At 40.6% G+C, this 23,396-nt stretch overlaps 3 protein-coding genes across 3 annotated transcripts in view; 2 read left to right on the forward strand and 1 right to left on the reverse strand.

Moving 5' to 3' along the window:
• The first annotated feature begins 1,690 nt into the window (after positions 1–1,690).
• On the forward strand, positions 1,691–4,461 carry LOC133127764 (uncharacterized). Its single transcript, XM_061240914.1, has 2 exons — positions 1,691–2,652; positions 3,587–4,461. The coding sequence occupies exons 1-2, from the start codon at positions 1,834–1,836 to the stop codon at positions 3,911–3,913; spliced, it is 1,146 nt and encodes a 381-aa protein (XP_061096898.1). The 5' UTR covers positions 1,691–1,833; the 3' UTR covers positions 3,914–4,461.
• Positions 4,462–7,168: 2,707 nt separating this feature from the next.
• Positions 7,169–9,726, reverse strand: LOC133127793 (uncharacterized). The gene is made up of 2 exons (XM_061240961.1): positions 8,978–9,726; positions 7,169–8,043 (listed from the first exon to the last, which is right to left on the reverse strand). The coding sequence occupies exons 1-2, from the start codon at positions 9,587–9,589 to the stop codon at positions 7,717–7,719; spliced, it is 939 nt and encodes a 312-aa protein (XP_061096945.1). The 5' UTR covers positions 9,590–9,726; the 3' UTR covers positions 7,169–7,716.
• A 622-nt stretch (positions 9,727–10,348) lies between these two features.
• Positions 10,349–23,396, forward strand: part of LOC133127234 (cilia- and flagella-associated protein 44) — a 192,887-nt gene continuing 179,839 nt past the window's right edge. Inside the window, exons 1-3 of the mRNA XM_061239961.1 lie at positions 10,349–10,368; positions 12,544–12,703; positions 20,575–20,737. Coding sequence (XP_061095945.1) covers positions 12,585–12,703; positions 20,575–20,737 — 282 coding nt within the window. The 5' untranslated portion in view covers positions 10,349–10,368; positions 12,544–12,584. The remainder of the gene's footprint in view (positions 10,369–12,543; positions 12,704–20,574; positions 20,738–23,396) is intronic.

A 23,396-nucleotide genomic window follows, 5' to 3' on the forward strand; every position in this document is an offset into this window, starting at 1 on the left:
ACTATGTTACGTGTCATATACAACAATCTACATGTAAGTTTCTGATAGACCACTTAAAACATTAATGAAACCTATCTACAGTACTTACTGCATTTTCACCTGTTTCAGCCTACTATAACTAAACTTTACCTTGAAATATAATAATTACAATCTTTCAAGAATCTTATTAATTTTGTATTATTGTGTGAGTCTATTTAATATATCATGCTTGAAACATCTTTTCATTGGATTGAGTTCTGGGCACAATTAGTGAACCTAATAAAGTGACCGGTATGTATGTAGCTCCATTCAAGTTACTTCTGTGTTTCTATTTCAGCACTCTGCCACTAATAATGAGTTTGTCGAACTTGTCAGACGCGACTTCATTACAAATGAACGGTTACTTCATGTACTTAAATCAATGAATTTACTCAGAACAGGCATCATAGCTAGCTATGCTGTTGTACGATCGGGACCACAGACCGGACATGTACAAATAAATTGAAAGATTCCTATCGGAATCAGTCATCAAGAATGACATTAGACTATATGAAGCCATGTAAGGTAGTTTTTTTTACCAAACAAAAACTGGCTAGCCACATATTACTGGTGGTAAACTGGTTAGGCCTGCTGTGCATCAAGTCGTTAAATTATAGACTGATAACAACATAATTGAAAAAAACGTTAACAGGACAAGCCTTTCTCAGTAGCAGCTTCTGAATTACTGCAATTGCACACAAAACACAAACACAAAGGCATTTTGACAGCAAAATTTTACGATGTCGTCTATTTTCTCAATTAAATTTGTCAGGGTGGGAGGTAATACCCCTGGTCACCACCTGAGGGCTGAGGATCATTGATTACACCTGATCCTCATTTACTTCAGGGGAATTACCTCCCGGGAGACTATTCAAGCCCAGTCCTGACTTCCTTTCAGTGCTTGTGTATCAACTGTTCGCTCTTGTACCAAGCCGGTAAAAGCACAGGGTAGACGCTTACTCTATGAGTCAGGTATTGTGCTGGTGGTATTGTGTTTCTATTACGGGTAAGGTTGGCGTGCAGTTGGTCGCTCTATTTCACTGGCGCCTTCCTTTAAGGTTCTTTGTTTTTTTTATTTTAGACTCGTGTGAGTCGTGGGTAGAGGGACGGTGTCCCCGGTAATTGTATTTTTGTTTGTCTTTTCTTCCCGAGCTGCGTCTCGTGGGTTTTATTGTGCCTAGCATTTTTACGCTAGGTTGTATTTTCTTTTCGGGATTGCCTCAGTCCACTACAATCACTGAGGGTTTACAAGCACTAAGTTTGGTTTGTTATTTCGCCCAGTTTTAAAGGGTTGTTTTATTTTCTCCTCAGCCAGTTTTTGGGCTTCATTTCTGTTTATTTATTCTGAATCGCCTTCGGGTTTGTTTTTGTTCCTCCCTCTGTCTCGGGAGAAGGGAAGTATTTAGTTCCGTTTTGTTCAGGGGGAAATTAGTGGCAAACACGTTCGCGTGCGCGCTTTTTGAAGGGTTCTTCTCCTAGTCGCAACTGGCTCTCCGTCACCCCCAACCTTACAAAATGTATGGGGGAAGGGCATTATTTTGCCGCCAGTATTTATTAATCAAGCCATCATTTTAACTAACTAGCAGAAGGAGTTGGCTCGTACGACGGCGTATTAGGGCCATTGTCGGTAAAAGAAAATAAAGAAATACGGAGTGGTGGGAGGAGGGGCTAATATTCCGAGATTATACTCACTATAAATCGCAAATTTGCCACTTTATAATCTCGCAAATTTACGAGGAAAAAAAAAAATTGTGCTTTTTAACCACATCCCTTCACTTTGCAACTTGGATCACACCGCCACCGCTTCCACTTGCAATGGATGACCTAATCAAGTTATACTTTGCAATCGGATTTAGCAATAAGGAAATACTCTTGATCTTAGCCCAGAATCACCATATTATCATAAGCATCCGGACTTTGAAGAGACATTGCCGTAAACTGGGTCTATTCAGAAGAAAACAACATACTGATTTGGATGAGGTGATCGCTTTTGTGCATCAGGAACTACAACACAATGGACAGATGCAAGGATATCGCTGGTTACATCTACGGGCAATTCAAATGGGATTTGTGGTACAGCAGGACACAATACGACAGATCATCCAATTAATTGATCCTCAAGGTGTGGATCTTAGAAGAGCGCAGCGTCTTAGGCGCAGGCAGTACAACACTAAAGGGCCTAATGCTCTTTGGCACATGGACTCCTATGACAAATTGAAGCCATATGGTATAGGGATTAACGGATGCATAGATGGTTTCAGTCGTTTTGTTGTTTGGATGGAAGCAACAAACAACGACCCCAAGGTTATAGCTGACTATTACATGAAATGCGTAACGCGCTTGGGTGGGTGTCCAGAGAGGATTCGTGCGGACAATGGCACTGAAAATGGACATGTCGCTAACATGCAGGTGTTTCTGAGGAGAAACCACACCGACACCTTCGCCAAAGAGAATAGTTGTATTTATGGACGCAGTACGGGCAATCAACGTATTGAATCCTGGTGGGGAATACTGCGCAAACAAAGCGTTCAGTTCTGGATGAACATGTTCAAAGCTCACCAAGACAATGGCCACTTCTCTGGAGACTTTTTGGATAAAAGCCTAATCCAGTTCTGTTTCCTCAACCTCGTTCAGGTAAGACATCATTACATTAATGACACTATTAATATGAATATTAATTTTGCACAAAAATAGAAAGTAAAAGAAACACTGAACGTTTGTTTTCCTTCTCTCTCTCTTTCTCTCTCTGCATACACGTGTGTTAATATAGGCCTATGTAAATAATACATTTAAATTTCCTGACACCTGCATCGGGTTTGAATGAATCCAAAGTTAAAGAGAATTTGTTTGAAGTACATCAAACTTATGTAATTAGAATCTATTATATAAACACCCCCTATAGCCCCATGTCTTTTCATAATCACAAGCAATCACAAAACAATTATTGTCATCGGGTGAGTTGTATTGCCTCTGCAAAACCCGAGAGTAAGAGAGAGAAGAGGTCACAATTATGAACGCACTTACAGTCTATGGAACACGCTCATTTATGGAGAAAGAACATCATGATTGATAATATGACACACAGCGCGCCTGATGTAGCTGATACAATTAACGATTGGAGCTTTCCAGCTGCGTATTACGCACACAGTCAATTCCATGCAGGTAGTCAGTGAATTTCACCCGCAGGCTGTACACACAAAAAACAAAGTACCGCATAATCAGACTGTAGCTCAAAACAGCACGCGCACACACTGTACACTGTTTGCAGTCTCCACATCATCAGCGCATCAGAGAACGATCCAGATAAACTGTACAAACGACCTATTATTAATAATAGGATTAGATAATGTCACACAGAACACTTAATTTTATTCAGTGAAAATGAAATGTGTTAAGTTAAAATATTTAGTATTAGTCTAACCAGTCCTAGCTTATATGGGCTAGGACTGTAAGTCAAGCGCAATGTTAAAGTAACCTATGGCCTGATCTATAAGTGAGTGACAATAATGCAATACCTAGGCTACACACCACCTCAAGTGTAATTGTCCTGTAATGTATATTCTTGCAGAAAGAAGTGGATGAAGTGGTGCGAACATGGAACACCCACAAGATCAGACCCAGGCCAGGTCAATATGTGCATGGAGGTCGTCCAGTCATCATGTACACAGTCCCACAGGTGTACGGTGCTGAGGACAAGCTCAAAACAGTGGACCTTGAGGAGGTGGTTGTGTGCAAGGACGAGTGCACACCCAAGAGTCGGCTCCCTTGTGATGAGACTGTTTTCGAGCTCTGTGTACTACTAATGCAGGAGAATGGATGGGATGCTCCTACAGATGCATTTGATGCTGCAGAACTATACACCTCACTTAGAACAGTGATACTGCAAAATATTTAAAGATGGATGTTACGGTCAGGGTTTGTTTGGGTGTGTCCTGTTGTTTTGTCTGTTGTCCCTCTCCCAGGTCCCTGATTCATGCCAGCTGTTGGACCTTGCCAATCAGCCCACAACCAATCAGAGGGTGTTCCACCATCCTCAAGAGCCCAGCTGTTCACACCACACCTCAGTTATTTTCACCTTTCTGTTTTTGCAAGAGAGCATGCTGAAATTGTTTGCTCTTCAGACCTGCTTTTTGTTTGCTCTTTGTATAGTTTTTGTTATGGGTAAAGTTAGCAGGAGAAAAGGGGTATAGGTAAGAGCTGCCCATGGGCGTACATACTTACACGTAGGGGTTTTCCTTGTCAACACACACTAGGTAAATTGGGGACATGCCATCACTGTAGTTTTTGGCTAGTTTAGCTAGTAGCCGGTCATTACGGCTATGGTCTAGATTTTGGTAGATTAAGTTAGGGAATGTTTATAATTGTTTATTTGCTTTGGCACTGTTCTCCCCCTTTTCTCCTTAGTCTGGTAACTTTGTAGCCAAATAAACACCCATCATTTTATTTTGTGGTCATTGTCATTTGTTCACACCGTTTCACTATTGTCAACACATTGGTATACTGTAATATGTTGCGCTTCCCACCTGTCTGTCCCCTAGACTATACAGCCAAGGGTTCGTAATAATGGACTTTACTCTGTTGCATTCCTATTATTACATTGTGTTACTGGTGACATAAAGCAGTGGTTCTCAAACTTTCTTTACTAGTGTACCGCCGCTACAACATTCGTTAGTAGTAGTCCTCCCCCCCGCCCTGCTGAGAGTTAAAGTGTTAAAGTTAGTCTGCAGTGTAAAGAGGCTGTTCCAGTCGTGACTCTTCTCGGATGTATCACACCGGAGCACTTCCCTGGAGGCGTCTACCTTCGGCGCGCTGCACCAGCAAATAGACTCTCATACTGTCTGGCCTACAATGCATAGTATAGACATACATTAACCTATGATTCTCTAGCTTAGATTGCATAGTATAGACTTACATTAACCTATGATTGTCTAGCTACATTGCATAGTATAGAAATAAAATATCCTATGATTTGTCATATTATATTATGTTGCCCACTCAGCATCCATTGCAGCCTGGTTGTCCTGGAAGGGGGACTCCCTCATCTGTGGTCCCTTCTCAAGGTTTCTTCCTGTTTTTTCCCCCAAGGGGTTGTTGTTCAGGGAGTTGTTCCTTGCCCGGGTGAGGGTTCAGACTAGGTTTCTATGTGAAATGTGGGCTTGTGAAGCCCTTTGAGACTGTATTGTGATTAAGGGATATACAAATAAACGTGACTTGACTAGTTTAACTACATTCAAATCCCAGTATATTTTTCAATAGTTAACTAATTTGGGTCATGTAGTTTAGATATTAACTATCTCCCTAGAAATTTAGCATTTTCCTTATTCCACCTCAACAACTGAACCCTGTCTACTCCTTAAAACACACACACATGGACATGCCTGAGTGAGTCACAAAGTCAAACACATCCACACTTGTCAGTTCAGTTGTGTTAGTGACATTCATTTTGCAACTGAATACACAACACTTTCCTCGAACAAATGTGTAGAAACATTGAAGTGCAGTTTTGCTTAGCTGTGCATTGTGTTGTCACCCTTGCTCCTCAGCAACACATACATACACATTTAAACCAAATAACATTGTTGAACACAACACAGCTTAACAGTCATGTGTGCCTTCAGCTTTAGACTGTCTATGGTGTGATGACGAGAAAATTCTATGTTCAAATGTTATTTTTTTTGTGCTTTGAGCACCACAAAAGAAGGCCCACTGAGCTCCAAATTGGGCTGTTTGCAGACATCTACAACCGGTATCTCCAAACCTTGGCAAATCCACTTACCGTGCATCATGCCTGCAGTGGATGACCTAATCAATTATACTTTGATACAGCAGGTACAGCAGGACACAATACAACAGATGATCATTAAATCATTTTCCCCTTACCCAGAGTGCTATCTATCCATCCAAACCGTTTCGGTGTGATTTGCCAAGGTTTGGAGATATAAGTTGTAGATGTCTGCAATCAGCCCAATACAATGGAGCGCAATGTTGTTTGAATTGAAAAACAGAAATGTAATTTGTTTGTGTTTTGGCTGAACTGCCCCTTCAAACTATGCATAAAACCATTGATATTGATGTTTAAACGTATATAAAAAATTAAATCAAATGCTGTTTTGCAAAGACAAAAACTGAACTCAGCTTTAACTGCTTCAAAGTGTAGAAGTACAAAGGGACCCTAAATGTTTCAAACAGTACAGTAAGTCCTTAGAAATAACAGCCCTGTCAATTATTTTCACAGTACAAACAACTTATTTTGTGGCAGGGTTACCCTTTGGTTTGTCTAAAAGAAAAATATATGCTGTGTGTTTATACAACATCTAAAAAATAAAAATAAATAAAATCTTCAGATTAAATGTAAACAAAATTATCTTTGCATAAAACAATCTAGTATGGCAATACACCGTTCCCCTTATCGCAATGCATCCTGGGTCCTGTATGCAGGAAGCAAGAAAACCCATTGGGTTATATAGGAGTTTGACGACAAATTATGGAAAATCAAATTACATCTTGCGAAAAACCTTTACGTCTTTCAACTCAACCTGACTCCAAGACTCATCCATGAGGTCCGGGTCTAGTTTTGAAGTGTTGCAGAGGCAACATAGGATAAATCATAGGACAAATCATAGGATATTTTATTTCTATACTATGCAATGTAGCTAGACAATCATAGGTTAATGTAAGTCTATACTATGCAATCTAAGCTAGAGAATCATAGGTTAATGTATGTCTATACTATGCATTGTAGGCCAGACAGTATGAGAGTCTATTTGCTGGTGCAGCGCGCCGAAGGTAGACGCCTCCAGGGAAGTGCTCCGGTGTGATACATCCGAGAAGAGTCACGACTGGAACAGCCTCTTTACACTGCAGACTAACTTTAACACTTTAACACTTTAACTCTCAGCAGGGCGGGGGGGAGGACTACTACTAACGAATGTTGTAGCGGCGGTACACTAGTAAAGAAAGTTTGAGAACCACTGCTTTATGTCACCAGTAACACAATGTAATAATAGGAATGCAACAGAGTAAAGTCCATTATTACGAACCCTTGGCTGTATAGTCTAGGGGACAGACAGGTGGGAAGCGCAACATATTACAGTATACCAATGTGTTGACAATAGTGAAACGGTGTGAACAAATGACAATGACCACAAAATAAAATGATGGGTGTTTATTTGGCTACAAAGTTACCAGACTAAGGAGAAAAGGGGGAGAACAGTGCCAAAGCAAATAAACAATTATAAACATTCCCTAACTTAATCTACCAAAATCTAGACCATAGCCGTAATGACCGGCTACTAGCTAAACTAGCCAAAAACTACAGTGATGGCATGTCCCCAATTTACCTAGTGTGTGTTGACAAGGAAAACCCCTACGTGTAAGTATGTACGCCCATGGGCAGCTCTTACCTATACCCCTTTTCTCCTGCTAACTTTACCCATAACAAAAACTATACAAAGAGCAAACAAAAAGCAGGTCTGAAGAGCAAACAATTTCAGCATGCTCTCTTGCAAAAACAGAAAGGTGAAAATAACTGAGGTGTGGTGTGAACAGCTGGGCTCTTGAGGATGGTGGAACACCCTCTGATTGGTTGTGGGCTGATTGGCAAGGTCCAACAGCTGGCATGAATCAGGGACCTGGGAGAGGGACAACAGACAAAACAACAGGACACACCCAAACAAACCCTGACCGTAACATCCATCTTTAAATATTTTGCAGTATCACTGTTCTAAGTGAGGTGTATAGTTCTGCAGCATCAAATGCATCTGTAGGAGCATCCCATCCATTCTCCTGCATTAGTAGTACACAGAGCTCGAAAACAGTCTCATCACAAGGGAGCCGACTCTTGGGTGTGCACTCGTCCTTGCACACAACCACCTCCTCAAGGTCCACTGTTTTGAGCTTGTCCTCAGCACCGTACACCTGTGGGACTGTGTACATGATGACTGGACGACCTCCATGCACATATTGACCTGGCCTGGGTCTGATCTTGTGGGTGTTCCATGTTCGCACCACTTCATCCACTTCTTTCTGCAAGAATATACATTACAGGACAATTACACTTGAGGTGGTGTGTAGCCTAGGTATTGCATTATTGTCACTCACTTATAGATCAGGCCATAGGTTACTTTAACATTGCGCTTGACTTACAGTCCTAGCCCATATAAGCTAGGACTGGTTAGACTAATACTAAATATTTTAACTTAACACATTTCATTTTCACTGAATAAAATTAAGTGTTCTGTGTGACATTATCTAATCCTATTATTAATAATAGGTCGTTTGTACAGTTTATCTGGATCGTTCTCTGATGCGCTGATGATGTGGAGACTGCAAACAGTGTACAGTGTGTGCGCGTGCTGTTTTGAGCTACAGTCTGATTATGCGGTACTTTGTTTTTTGTGTGTACAGCCTGCGGGTGAAATTCACTGACTACCTGCATGGAATTGACTGTGTGCGTAATACGCAGCTGGAAAGCTCCAATCGTTAATTGTATCAGCTACATCAGGCGCGCTGTGTGTCATATTATCAATCATGATGTTCTTTCTCCATAAATGAGCGTGTTCCATAGACTGTAAGTGCGTTCATAATTGTGACCTCTTCTCTCTCTTACTCTCGGGTTTTGCAGAGGCAATACAACTCACCCGATGACAATAATTGTTTTGTGATTGCTTGTGATTATGAAAAGACATGGGGCTATAGGGGGTGTTTATATAATAGATTCTAATTACATAAGTTTGATGTACTTCAAACAAATTCTCTTTAACTTTGGATTCATTCAAACCCGATGCAGGTGTCAGGAAATTTAAATGTATTATTTACATAGGCCTATATTAACACACGTGTATGCAGAGAGAGAAAGAGAGAGAGAAGGAAAACAAACGTTCAGTGTTTCTTTTACTTTCTATTTTTGTGCAAAATTAATATTCATATTAATAGTGTCATTAATGTAATGATGTCTTACCTGAACGAGGTTGAGGAAACAGAACTGGATTAGGCTTTTATCCAAAAAGTCTCCAGAGAAGTGGCCATTGTCTTGGTGAGCTTTGAACATGTTCATCCAGAACTGAACGCTTTGTTTGCGCAGTATTCCCCACCAGGATTCAATACGTTGATTGCCCGTACTGCGTCCATAAATACAACTATTCTCTTTGGCGAAGGTGTCGGTGTGGTTTCTCCTCAGAAACACCTGCATGTTAGCGACATGTCCATTTTCAGTGCCATTGTCCGCACGAATCCTCTCTGGACACCCACCCAAGCGCGTTACGCATTTCATGTAATAGTCAGCTATAACCTTGGGGTCGTTGTTTGTTGCTTCCATCCAAACAACAAAACGACTGAAACCATCTATGCATCCGTTAATCCCTATACCATATGGCTTCAATTTGTCATAGGAGTCCATGTGCCAAAGAGCATTAGGCCCTTTAGTGTTGTACTGCCTGCGCCTAAGACGCTGCGCTCTTCTAAGATCCACACCTTGAGGATCAATTAATTGGATGATCTGTCGTATTGTGTCCTGCTGTACCACAAATCCCATTTGAATTGCCCGTAGATGTAACCAGCGATATCCTTGCATCTGTCCATTGTGTTGTAGTTCCTGATGCACAAAAGCGATCACCTCATCCAAATCAGTATGTTGTTTTCTTCTGAATAGACCCAGTTTACGGCAATGTCTCTTCAAAGTCCGGATGCTTATGATAATATGGTGATTCTGGGCTAAGATCAAGAGTATTTCCTTATTGCTAAATCCGATTGCAAAGTATAACTTGATTAGGTCATCCATTGCAAGTGGAAGCGGTGGCGGTGTGATCCAAGTTGCAAAGTGAAGGGATGTGGTTAAAAAGCACAATTTTTTTTTTACTCGTAAATTTGCGAGATTATAAAGAGGCAAATTTGCCACTTTATAAAGTGGCAAATTTGCGACTTTAAACTCAGAGAATTCTGAGTATAATCTCGGAATATTAGTCCCCCCCTCCCACCACTCCGTTTTTTTTGTTTGTTTTTTACCGACAATGGCCCTAACGCCGTCGTAGGATCGATTATGGGTTTTACAGCAGTTTTATTATGTTTGCCACTTCGTTGAAAACCCATAGACAAGTATAGGAAATCCACATTGTAAAATATATTTCAAACGATACAATGCATCGAAATTGATATATAGAACCTTTATTTCAGCAGCTTCAAAAAAACAAATGTTTATGTCTATTTCTATGGTGCGGACGCCCGGAGAATTCCACCCAGAGCTCGAGCGTCTGGTGGCTACAGCCTGTTAACCACAGTGCTTTGCGAAGGTTGCTCGAGCAACCGTTCAAGCGAAAATGGACGCGTCGAAGAAACTGCCAAGTGCCCCAACCGGTAAACAAACTCAAAACTAGTTACAATATTTGGAGTTGTACATTTTCAGAAAATATATTGTTAACTTAAAGTTATTATACTGCCGCAGTGCTCCTTAGGCTCATAACTATCGTCACTATCTTAAGTTCGCTATTTAACTTAACACACTTGCCTGATTAACTGTTCGCTAACAGTACAGCAAGATGAAGTTAACGTTAGTTGGCTTTAGTTACATAGCATTCATTTACCAGTGCTCGGTTGCATAAAATACCTTGAAGGATTTCAGTTAAGGTAGAGTGGAAATGGTAAGGGATTATCTGCATTATATAGGATTGTATTGTTACTATGGTAACGTTTGGTTGCGAAACAGAACTAGCACTAATTTTCTGACAGCTATAACGTTAACGTTCGCATGATACAAAAAAGAATGCATGATTTTGTGAGAACCTTTAGGATGTACAGCATAACTGTTCTTGTTTGACATTACTTTGTCGTTGTAAGAACACCACTAAAATGATTGTGTAACGTTACTATGCAATGGCTCTTCCTTTTTAAATGTTTATTTATTTATTTTATTTTTTACAAAACGATGCAAGCTTGCTAACGCCTAGCAATGGAAGATATATGTTTATGCTTATTTAACTTAGCTAAATCTAAGCATAATTATTGCTGACCGAAATTCGTGACCGCCGAAATCAGTGTCCCCGGAGGTCGCTGTTGAACTATTTAGCCAGTTGAAGATGCTTTTTATATGAGCAATATACACTTTATGAGGAAAATTTTTACTTTATTACACCTACTTATTCATGCAATTATCCAATCAGCCAATTGGGTTTGCAAAGAATGTTGTAAAAAATAAAATCCAGTGAGCAGTAGTTCTGCTGACGAAATGCCTTGTTAATGAGAAGATGGAAGTTTGTTTTGCGTTTGATTCATAGAACTTTGCGGGGCCAAATTATAACACTTAAGGCCTGTGGGCCGCCTTTTGGGTACCCCTGCGGTAGGCTATGCGAATCCTACTGCAGACTACATTTGAGGTTGAACAGGAGTGAAACTGTTCAACCAATTATTGCAGAAATCTGCTGAAAGCTCAGCACTCATTTAAATGACTCCCAACTGTACAGTAGACATATACTCTGACTGTTACTGAGAGAGGTCAGAGGAGAAGGGCCAGACTGGTCGAACCTGACAGTAATGCAAATAACCACACATTACAACAGCGGTTTGCAGAAGAGCATCTCTGAACACGCAATGCGTCCAACCTCGACATGGATAAGCTAAGTCTAATAAATACGTAATAAAAAGCTCACTGAGTGTAAATGGTAAATGGCAGGCATTTATATAGCCTTTATCCAAAGCACTGTACAATTGATGCTTGATGACGTGATCACTAAAGGTGTTGTCTTTTACGATAATAGGTTCTTCATGTTTGTCATTGTAGGCCTTTTGAAGTTGTATCGCTGATTATTTTCTGCCGGTGTGAGGGCAGGGTATACATTCTTTGTGTTATTATTGTGGGCTTATCAGAAATAGTTGGCCTGTTTTTGTCAACACTCAAGTGAATTTGTGTAAAACACAGATTTTGGAATGTATTCCAAAAATGCTATATTCCTTTGCCTAGCACGACCACTGGCTATCTGTAACAGGCAGCTAGAACACTGAGATGAAGAGTGTGTCTTGAGTGTGCATGACAAGATTGAAGATAAGTTATACAGTTGCGAGGGATTACCAATGCAAACGGAGGCTGATGTGAAGGACATTGCAGTAGGCTAGTCATGAGAGTACTAGAGCCTTGCGTAAGAGCTGCGTAGAGAAGGTGAGGAGAAAGGCACAGCTTCTGATGCTGTAAAGGAACAATAAAAATTTCTGACTGCTGTTATAAGGAGAAGGACAGCCAACATGTCTTGGAGTTCAAGAGGTCTGGGTCGGATCAAAGATTGGCTAGAACAATATCAGTCAGGGAAGAAGCACCAAGATTAGGTAGAACAGTGTCAGTTGGGGTACAGCACAGTCATGTGAGCTGCACAGAGTTGGGATGAGAGGCTTTTAAACAGAGTAAGAGGACTAATACAGACCGTAAAACTCCAAAGCTTTGTTCTCATAATGTGCAAAAGACATTGGGGTGGTACTGTGCACTATGTGAGTTCTTTACTGGTTTTCAAAACGGGAATGTCCTGTGCGTTTCTGTGATTGCAGCTGCTCTGGATGAGTCCAAGGAAGAAGTGGGACGAGCAGAGATGGGGGTAACCCAGACCCAGATCATCCCAGAGGACAAGTACTACAGTTATGAGGATCTATACTCTAGACCATTCATTACACCGAATTCCAACATCCCCACGGACCTGCTTCAGCTCACGTATCCTATGCATGGTGGAATGTTCTGTGTGTCTGTGTTCGTGTGTGCCTGTGTTAGTGAGCATGCTTGAAGGCAGCAGTATCGTATGGTGTCCCTATTAAGCCCACATACCAAATAAGCCCGCTTTCAAATTTTGAGTTGTAAGGACTTTTGTTAAGGACTGAAACAAGAGATGAGGGAAAATTGATTGTTGGGAGGACTGATTGTTCATATCCAGTATTTGCAGTGCCATGAGAAAGTATATGCCGCGTTCCTGATTTCCTGTATTATTGCATATTTGTCACACTGAATGGTTTCACATCTTAGGCAAAATGTTCCCTAATAGGTTCCCTTTGTCTAATCAATAAACACCATACATTTTTTAAATCGCTATTAAATTCATAATTATATTACTTTATTATTTTATTTCTGAAGTGCTTTTCCCAAGCTCAAAGCGCTGGATTACATTTATTTAATCAAACACCCATATCAACCCTGTGAAAAGTAATTTCCACATTAATCTTAATGACTTGTTGGTTTCAATGCCATGATCGAAGGAAATTCATGAAGAGATGGTTAAAAGAAGTTGTTGACACACAGTGCGGTCCATAGGCATTTGGACAGTGCTACAATTTCTGTTCTTCTGGCTCTGTCCCCCTGCACATTGGATTTGATTTGAAATTAAGCAATGAAAAATGATCTTAAAATGCAGACCTTTAATTGAAGGGTATTTACGTATCAGGTCATCTGTTTAGGAATGACATTCCTTTTCATACATAGCCCCTCCATTGTAGGGGTGCAAAAGTAATTGGACAGTTGGATTCTCAGCTGTTTCTAATTAGTCTGGAGTATTCAACCAGTTTCTTATTGCAGGTATATTAGATTTCATTAACTAGTCTTGATTGTAGGCTTTTGATTGCCTTTGGAGTCTGCTATTGGGGTTTGTCAATATGGGGACCAGAGTTGTGCCAATATAGGAACTCCCCTTGTACACCAACAGTGGAAGTATATGAGAGGTGAAGGAAACATGTGTAGTCTTACCAGGCGTTACAGGGTTAATTAAACGTTTTCTCTTTTATCTGACATCAAAAGATTAGTTTCACCGCTCCTCTGTTCTAACAGGTCAGCAAAAGGAACTGCAAATGTCCGCAAATAGTGTGGCTATGTAAATGGTTGGCACTATGACGGCACTATGTTGCCATGTCTGTTACAGAGGAGGTTTCATCTAAGACAACAAGTGAAGCTGTGCTTTACCAAAAAAAAAAAAAAAAATCACACATAACACATTTCTTTACTGTTTAATTATCATTACAATGACTGTTCCCCTTGTGGAGCAAAACAAATGCCTCTGTTCAAAATAATGTCTGTTACAACAAAATAGCACCCCCACTCTTGAAGTAAACACATTTTTGCTTCACTAGGCCTATACTGCAATGAGAGACCTTATATGGCATAAAAGGAAGTCTTCTAATCATGTGCGCTCTTGTGGTCATTCTTGACATGATGATTGACATAAAGTCTAACCAATCAGGACATCACAGTTCAAGCTGGTACTTGCTCCGCCATTTAAATTTTTTGGGTTGTAAGGGCTTGCGTGTATTGTATTGAGAATTGAGATCGAGAGAGAGATAGTGAGTAAAAGTGATTATTATAGCAATTGTTAATGGTTGAGGCATTGTCTGTGTTGTATATATTGTTGAAAATAGTTGAGCTTGAGTTTGTTCTCGTCAAATAATACATTGTTCATATGCTCCATCGCACAAATTGACACATTTTGTTGTTGATGTTCACTCAAAGTAACATTATAGCAAAGGCCTCGTTCCTAACTGCATCACTGTTGTGGCAATAATAACAGTAAAACTCCCCCTCACCTTATGTGTGATAATACATGGTTTGAATCTTGTACTTTATTCTCTTATCTCTTCTCTAATTATGTGGCTGAACGAAATTTGATTGCAGAGGCGTCAGCCTACATTTCTTCAGTGAAGTAAGGAACTAATGTTACTTTACGAACATGCAACAAACCCGTATTTTCACCGTTATACACATGTATGTGGTTTCTCCCGCATCTTTCAATTTCAATGCTGCAAATTTTCCAAAGGTCACAACATGCGGAACTATAACGTTAGCTATGCTGCAAGAAATACAGTGTAGGTTGTTGCAATGATTGCAATTGAAAACGACGTTGGGTGCGTTTTAACCAAGGATTATTTTTCATATGAATCATTGAAAATGTTTTCAAGCATTGTAATTTGTCACGATGGTATTTGTCAGACTTAATTGTTCACAAGTCATTATTGACAAATTCGAGTCAAGTCTGAAGTAGTGTCTAGTCTGGAGTCTGTATGTGTGACTTAAGTGCGACTTGAGTCTGACACTGTCACTGGAAGCTAATTTCTAATTTATTCCTCATGAAAGTTTGTGTTTAGAACACAGTGAATCTACGTTACATGTCTGTGTCCTCTTCATCAATTTTAGTTTTGAGGTAACTTGCTGTTTTGCTCACCTTACTCCCCTAGGTCTCTGTCTTTCCATGATAATTTAGTAAACATCGGATGCTTTAACATGTTGATGTAACAACCTGCCCAAATAAGATGTCTGGTACGTCATAGAATCCCTGGACCATTAAATCACCAATAACGTTTAAGCATAAGGTGAAGCAATAGTCCTGTATTGGTGAGCACTGTCTCTATCAAATCTTGCTGAACCTGTGTCAACATGGTAAACATGGTCTGTTTCCTTTTGGGGGGTCTGCAGAGAGAGGCACGCTTATGTAAAATGCCCTACAATGACAGTCACGGAAGCCATTATGAAGCTAAGAAGTAAGAAAAAACAGTCAGAAATGTAGGCCAAAGAATAGGTTTGCCAAAAAACTTAATTGGAACATGATTAAAAAGAAAGAGCATTGGTGTTTGTTTGGGATCATTGTCTTGCTTTGGAATGAAACACCGTCCAATGAGTTTGGAGGCATTTGATTGAACTTGACCAGATAAGTTGCTTCTCTACTCTTCAGAATTATTTCTGCCGTTACATTAACAGAGGCACGATAGTTCGAACCACACTTGCATTCAGAACACAAAAATCACCAGGCTTGTTGTTTCGCCGTTCTGGCACCAATAGAAATGAAAGGTTTTTTGGCAAGGCAAACACACTATTCAAATTAATCCTGAAAATAAAAATCTGTTTGGTAGTTTTTATGAAAAAGATTAGTGAAAATTTTAGCATTTTTCTAAGACTTATATTTTGTGCTCTTCTACCAACTTTTTACAGTGCTGTAAACATGTCCTACTTTTAAAAGTCCATCCATCCATCCATTTTCACCCCACTTATCCGGAGTTGGGTTGCGGTGGCAGTAGGCTAAGCTGGGTATTCCGGGCGTCCCTCTCCCCAGCAGCGCATTCCAGCTCCTCCTCGGACTTGGAGGTGCTGACTCTCATTCCGCCCGCTTCACACTCGGCTGCAAACTGCACCAGTGCATGCTGAAGGTCACGGTCCGATGAAGCCAGCAGAACCGCGTAGTCCGCAAAAAGCAGAGACGCAATTCTGAGTTCACCAAACCAGACACTCTCCTCACCTCGCCTGCGCCTTGAGATCCTGTCCATGAATATCACAAACAGGACCGGTGACAAGGGGCAACCTTGGCGGAGTCCCACACCCACTGCAAACGTGCTTGACTTTGTGCCAAGGATGCAGACACAGCTCTCACTTTGGTTATACAGGGCTCGTAACAGATGGCTCGTAACAGTACGGTACCCTGTACTCCCGCAGTACCCCCCACAGGGACACGATTGAAAGCCTTCTCCAAGTCCACAAAGCACATGTGGACTGGATGGACAAACTCCCATGACCCCGCCAGCAACCCCGCCAAGGTAAAGAGCTGGTCCACTGTTCCACGACCAGGACGGAAGCCACATTGCTCCTCCTGAATCTGAGGTTCGGAGCCTCCTTTCCAGCACCCTAGAGTAAACTTTCCCGGGGAGGCTGAGGAGTGTGATACCCCGATAATTGGAGCACACCCTCCGGTCTCCCTTCTTGAAAATGGGGACCACCACCCCGGTCTGCCACGTGACACTGAAGAAGCTTGTCAGCTAAGACAGCCCAACAATGTCCAGAGCCTTCAGCATCTCAGGGCGAATCTCATCCACACCCGGTGACTTACTGCTGAGGAGCTTTTAGACTACCTCAGCAACTTCTGCCAAGGATATAGGTGCAGAGTCTTCGGGCTCTGCCTCTTCCACAGAGGACGTGTTGTTCGGGTTCAGGAGCTCCTCGAAGTGCTCTTTCCACCGCCCGACACCATCCCCAGTCCGGGTCAGCAGTTCTCCTCCCCTGCTCCCCTTTCTGAGTCGTCGGATGGTTTGCCAGAACTTCCACGAGGCCAACCGAAAGTCCTTCTCCATAGCCTCCCCGAACTCCTCCCATACCTGGGTTTTTGCTTCAGCGACTGTCAAATCTGCAGCCCTTCTGGCCACCAAGGTGGTACCTGTCTGCTGCTTCAGGGGACCCCCGGGCCAGCCAAGCCCGAAAGGCCTCCTTCTTCAGTTTGATGGCCTCCCTCACCGCTGGTGTCAACTAGCGGGTTCTTGGATTGCCTCCCCAAGCTAGTGACTCTATAGTGTAAGACATGAGTCATGGTATGCAATGGATATGCAACCAAATACAAAACAAGACTATTTTATTTGACATTATGTTAATCTGGGGCTATGTATAAAAAGTGCTGTAATCACTACATGGTGCAACCAAAATGTATAAAAACATGGTTTAATAAAATATGATAATCTGCACTCCACACAAGTTGCTATTTGCACTGATATAAGGCCTAGACCAGAACTGCAAGCTCTTTTTGGTACTTAGCAAACCTGGCCATTCTTTGTATGCAGCTAAAGAGTAGTCACTGACATATCCACATCTGCCTCATGAAGAATGTTTGTGATCTGTTGAACAGGTGTTTGGGGGTTCTTTATTAAAGCTGTAGGGCCTACCAGTCCCAGTGTGATTAATGTTCCAAACAGTTGTTTTAGTAAGCCTATTGTTTGGGCTATGTCTCTGCCTGTTTCCTTTTCTTCTTATTTCTCAGTCTCATAATGGCCTCCTTGACTGATTGGCACAACAAGACTAGATGCTGAAAATGTTCTTATACCTGACGAGCAAGATGACTAATGTTAGCTAATGTTAGGGAACGTTCATCAACATGTTCAAACTTTTTTATGTCTGCCGCGAATGTTAGCTGACAGTTTTAAAGGTTGTGTGCAGCAGTAACTGTTTGCTGCAAACACAGTTTGCCGCGATCGTTTGCAGTCTTTAACGCACGTCTGCACGTCTGACTAATCAGAAATAGTTGAGAATCCAACTGTCCAATTAATTTTGGTCCCCTAAAATGGAGGTACTATGTATAAAAATCAATGTAATTCGTACACGGATTGCCTGTTTGGATGTAAATACCCTCAAATTAAAGGTGACAGTCTGCAGTCTGCATATCCATTGTTTTTAAATACAGTGTGCTGGAGCACAGAGCCAGGGTTCCGTTCTGGCTGGTGTTAAGCAAATAGCATTTCACAGTAGGAACATCATCCTAAAAGTCCAACATGGTTGTGGTAATGTGATGGTGTGGGGATGGCTTGCTGCTTTGGTACCTGGATAACTTGCCATTATTGAAGGCCAAGAATTCTGCTCCGTACCAGAAAATTCTTGAGGTGAATGTCTGGTCATCGGTCTATGAGCTGAAACTGTAGTGTAACTGGGGGCGGCCTGTAGCATAGTGGTTAAGGTAAATGACTGGGACACGCAAGGTCAGTGGTTCTAATCCCGGTGTCGCCACAATAAGATCCGCGCAAGGCCCTTAACCCTGCATTGTCTCCTGCTTAGTCTAATGAACTGTACGTCGCTTTGGATAAGAATGTCTGCCAAATGCCAATAATGTAATGTAATGGGTTATGTAGCAAGACAATGATTCAAAACACAAATTAAATCCACATCTGATTGACTGAAAATAATCCAAATTAATGTCTTAGAGTGGTTTAGTCAAATTCCTGACTTTAATCCAATAGAGAAGGAGCTGAGAAGTACAGTTCATCCTTGAAAAAAGAGTGGATTAAGATTCCTCAACAGACTGATAACAAATTATAGAAAGTATTCAGCTGCAGTTATTGCTGCTAAAGGTGGTGAAACCAGTTATTAAATTTACGGGAGCAATTACTTATTCACAGGAGTGATATGGGTGTTTTAACTTTTTTCATTAACTAAATGAAATTAAGACTAAATCAAACCAACTCTCAAAATAAATAAAATGCCTTTTGTCCATTGTAAAGCATACATTTTCTCCTTATGTTGGTTTTACTTCAAACGTGAGATGAACATTTCATTTTATGTTTACCGTACTTAAGCTGAATTTCTTCAGAAAATACCCAGCTGTATAAATGTATTGTATGTAAAAATGTAATTTGAGTACATCACTCTGACAAATGCCCAAATTCTTTCTTATGGAAATTATGGGGAAAATAGACAAACCGCGGTTCATATATTCGCTCATTATTTTATTTTAATTGAATTTAGTTTTCCATTTTAAAAAGTATAGACAGAGAATGTTCCCACACAATCGTTTCCCGAAGCCTTCTTAACGCTATGTCGTTTGTAAGTTATACCTTAAGCTCTACCTTAACCTTTCAGTGTCTTTCCCAAAATATTCTTAGCTAAGTATACCTTCTGTATGTCATACTTTTGTAAGGTTGGTCTGGACCACTCTTAGCTATACCTTATCAATGTTGTGAGCTCACTCCGCTAGTGGACACCACTATCACGACCGCAAGCTTCTGAAATCAGCTGTTGCTCTTAGTTACATCTCAATCTGTTAAGCAATATGTACACAAATAATTCTACAGTTGTATAATAGTACTAGTGGTTAAGGTAAATGACTGGGACAGGCAAGGTTGGTGGTTCGAATCCTGGTGTAGCCACAATAAGATCCGCACGGCCGTTGGGCCCTTGAGCAAGGCCCTCAACCCTGCATTGCTCCAGGGGAGGATTGTCTCCTGCTTGGTCTAATCAACTGTACGTCGCTCTGGATAAGAGCATCTGCCAAATGCCAATAATGTAACATGTTGCCTAATTGCCTTTTAAGGGATATTTATAAACTGACACTTTCCCACTCTCTCTGTGGGCTGGAGCAATGTTTAACCATAGTAGAAAATTATTGTTTTCGTGCTGGTGCGTTGTGCTTGTTTTTTATTGAAAACGTCAGCTAATCAGAGAAACTAGTGAATTACACCAGTAATGTGATTTTGACAAATTAACATTGATTGCAAAGTAATTTAAGGCACCATGACAGAGATATTAAAATAATGTAAATAAAACATGACATGCCAAAGGAGGCGTATTGCTGGGTGGCATAGTAGGTTGAGGTGAGATACCACAATCTGATATCACAAACCGTGTATACGGTTGGATAATTTAATTTGTAAGTTTTTAATTCTATTAATAAGTTAATATTGAATGCAATATTTTCAAGTATTCCTGCAGTGTTTTATTCATAAAGAACACTACTTTCTCTCATAATGCAGTCAAGCAGTCGCTGAATGGAGTGAATAATCGATCTTAGAAAGGTTGATGGGCCTAGTAATGTCGCACGTAGAAGCTATCCCTTAAGCAACCTCCTAAGGAATAGTTTGGGGAACACACTTGAAAACGGAAACAACTTTAGTAAGGTATACCTTTCAAGTCTTCGTAAAACGCTAACAGACACTGGAGGACAAAACAGGCACTGTCTGTCAAGAGGAAACTGCAAAGTGCCATGTATATATCTTTGTATGTGTGCTTACATGCATGTGCGTGTGTGATGTAACAGCGGTTTGACATTGTGTTTCTCAGTGCTTGAAGTACTGCCTTTAACACTTCAGTCACTCATTTGGCTATGACTGTCACCGAAGGAACAACCTGCAGTTGCTGGACGAGCAGACCCTTGCGTTCATTGCTGGGAATGTGGTTGTCTTGCTGGATATTCAGAGTAAAGAGCAGCGGTTCCTGCGCAGCTGCAGTGGGGGAGGAATCGGCACCATCATGGTACTGCCATCGAACTCTTTGTAGATGTACACACCAACTCATTTATATCCACACACCACCTCATTATCTGGATGTTACCTGGATTTTTTTTCTATTTCCAAATATTATTATATTTGGAAATAGACACGTTTTTTGTTTTGTCAGCTGCAATGGCAAACATGTTGTCCTGCACCCCCATGCACTGTCGCCATCGCCAAATTCATTGGTTGGTGATGTCCTCTTGCAGCTGCCTATGTTGTCATATCGGGAGCTACAATGCAATCACAATGAACATCTGCATACATAGTACTTTCCTTCACATCTAACGTGATTCCCTTTGTTTAGCAGGTGGTTCCACCCAGAGTGACTTGCAATGTATGTATTTGTAATACCTGGAAGTAGTCCGGTCGCTTCCTTAGTGCAGGTATATGATAGCTTTCAGTATAGTCTTGATTCTAGGTCTTTGATTGCCTTTATAGTCTGTTATTTCCATTTGTCAACATGAGGACCAGAATTGTGCCAATGAAAGTCAATCACTATGGTAACAGGATATGCCGTTTGAAAGTTAAAACTCACGGTTGTATCTGTACCTATTTTAAGATTGCTTTAGCAACAGTTCCTTATTTTTTAACATGTGGGTGGCAAAACAAGCGTGCAGAGACCTCGCCTTTTGCATTTTGGAAATCCACATACTACGAGGTAACGTCAGTGTCCTTTTAACGGCAAGGGTCCAGAGAACCAAATGCATTATAGTTTCTAATTCTAAACACCTGTTAACTGAGAGAAACGTCATTAGAATGTCTGTTGTTTACTTAGAAAATATCTGGAGGAATTATCATTGTTGTCCGTTTTGTCTTTGCATACTACAAAAGTAATTGTACACATGAATGCTATTATCTACGTTTGCTATGAATACTATAGTCTGCAGTCTGCAATTCCATATATAAACGATAGGAGTTACAAGACTTAGGATGCTTAATCTTTTTAAGCTTAGTAAAAGGAGGTTTGGGGGGATTTGATTGCGGCTTTTATATTCATTAAAGGGATTAACAAAGTGAATTATAGGGGATTCTTCAGGGTGAGTTAGGTTAGCAGAATGAGAGGGCACAAATGGAAATTGGTAAAGGAGAAATTCCGTACAGATATTAGGAAGTATTTTTTCACACAGTGAGTGGTCAATGTGTGGAATAGCTTGGCAGTACATATAGTGGAGGCAGAAACACTGGGGGTTTTGAAGACCAGGCTTGATACGGTGTTAGATTCTATTTAGCTTTTAGGCAATTTAGGCAGTAGGTACACTTAGGGGTAGGGGCTGGGCTGAATAGGCTCTCTGGAACACATGGGCCCACGTATTAGCTTCTCTGACCAGTATTGGAAATACAATTCCACAGAAAACGTGTTAACCTCATCCATGTGTAAGAAAATACAAAAATACTCTGCAAGGAACCGACTACAGGCATGGTATTGAACTGAAAACTTGACTGAATTTTTTAAAAAACTTTTTTAGGCTTCCATAAGACAACATAGCATTTTTTCACCTGTGTAAGGAAACAATAGCTTTTTCAATATGAGACTGTTGTCCTTTGCCAAAAATAGTTCTTGAGATTCTACATCAAAAAAACATTTTACATCAAACAATTGTCAGGAGAGGGTGAGAGGTAGGGGGAGGGTGAAAGGTGAGAGCTGTATTTTACACCTCCTAAGACCTATAATATCCTTTAGTTTTCCCTAGACATAGCTTCGAAAAAACAATGCAGAATGCTAATTCTTGGTGATATTGTCATCAAATTAAAAAGGTTTGTCCAGTGTTGTGGCTGTGGCACCATTGTGTTTATAAGTGCTCCACCACAGTAACTTTTAGTATTATTTTGAGTAATTCTGACTCTTGGACAACAGACCCTAAAGTGTTACCTTTCAGAAAAGACCAGGATAATGTAGTCAAAATGGATCAAGAATAGTAGCCATTTTATTTTGGGTATGTCATTTTCAAGCTTGTGTCAAGAAATCAGGTGATACTTAAGGGGCTAAATACTTAAGTAAATGCAGTATTTAAAATAATTTCAGAAAAAGTATTTCAAAGTAATTAAAATACGTTTTAGATTTATTTGACCTAAGTCTGCATTTAATATTTTTGGAGTATACAAGCCAAGGAAAGAATGTTTTTCTTTGCATGAATATTGTCATTTTATGGAGAACAATACTGGACAAGAAAATTCATGTACAGGCTGATTATAAAAGGGATGAAATAGGTATGCACCGATATATCAGATGTTTTCCCCCATCCATGGCTGCCGATTATTTAAAGAATTTTAGTACAAATTCGGAACAAAGAGCTTAATGGGTGAGCACCACATAATGACTTGCCCCACAGACCAATTCTTTTTATTATAGTTGTCATAAAATGACACTGAAATTGTTGTTAGTATGGCTAACATTTTGAAAATAAACGCTGCTGATGGAAACACCAAAAGTCACACCGGGAAAATGACTTCTGTGGTGTGTGACGTCACAGCGGGAACGCACGCAGCTCTCTTGCACAGCATTGGTTGAAAATATGACAGAAATTATCAGCATTTAAATATTTTATTCTGAATAAAATAAAAATTTTAATAACTGAAATGACTCTGATGAGTGAAAAGAGGACTGTCACACCACTGAGAGTATAGACGAGCTGGACACA

The sequence above is a fragment of the Conger conger genome, chromosome 4 (assembly GCF_963514075.1).
Source record: "Conger conger chromosome 4, fConCon1.1, whole genome shotgun sequence".
Classification (NCBI taxonomy): Eukaryota; Metazoa; Chordata; class Actinopteri; order Anguilliformes; family Congridae; genus Conger; species Conger conger.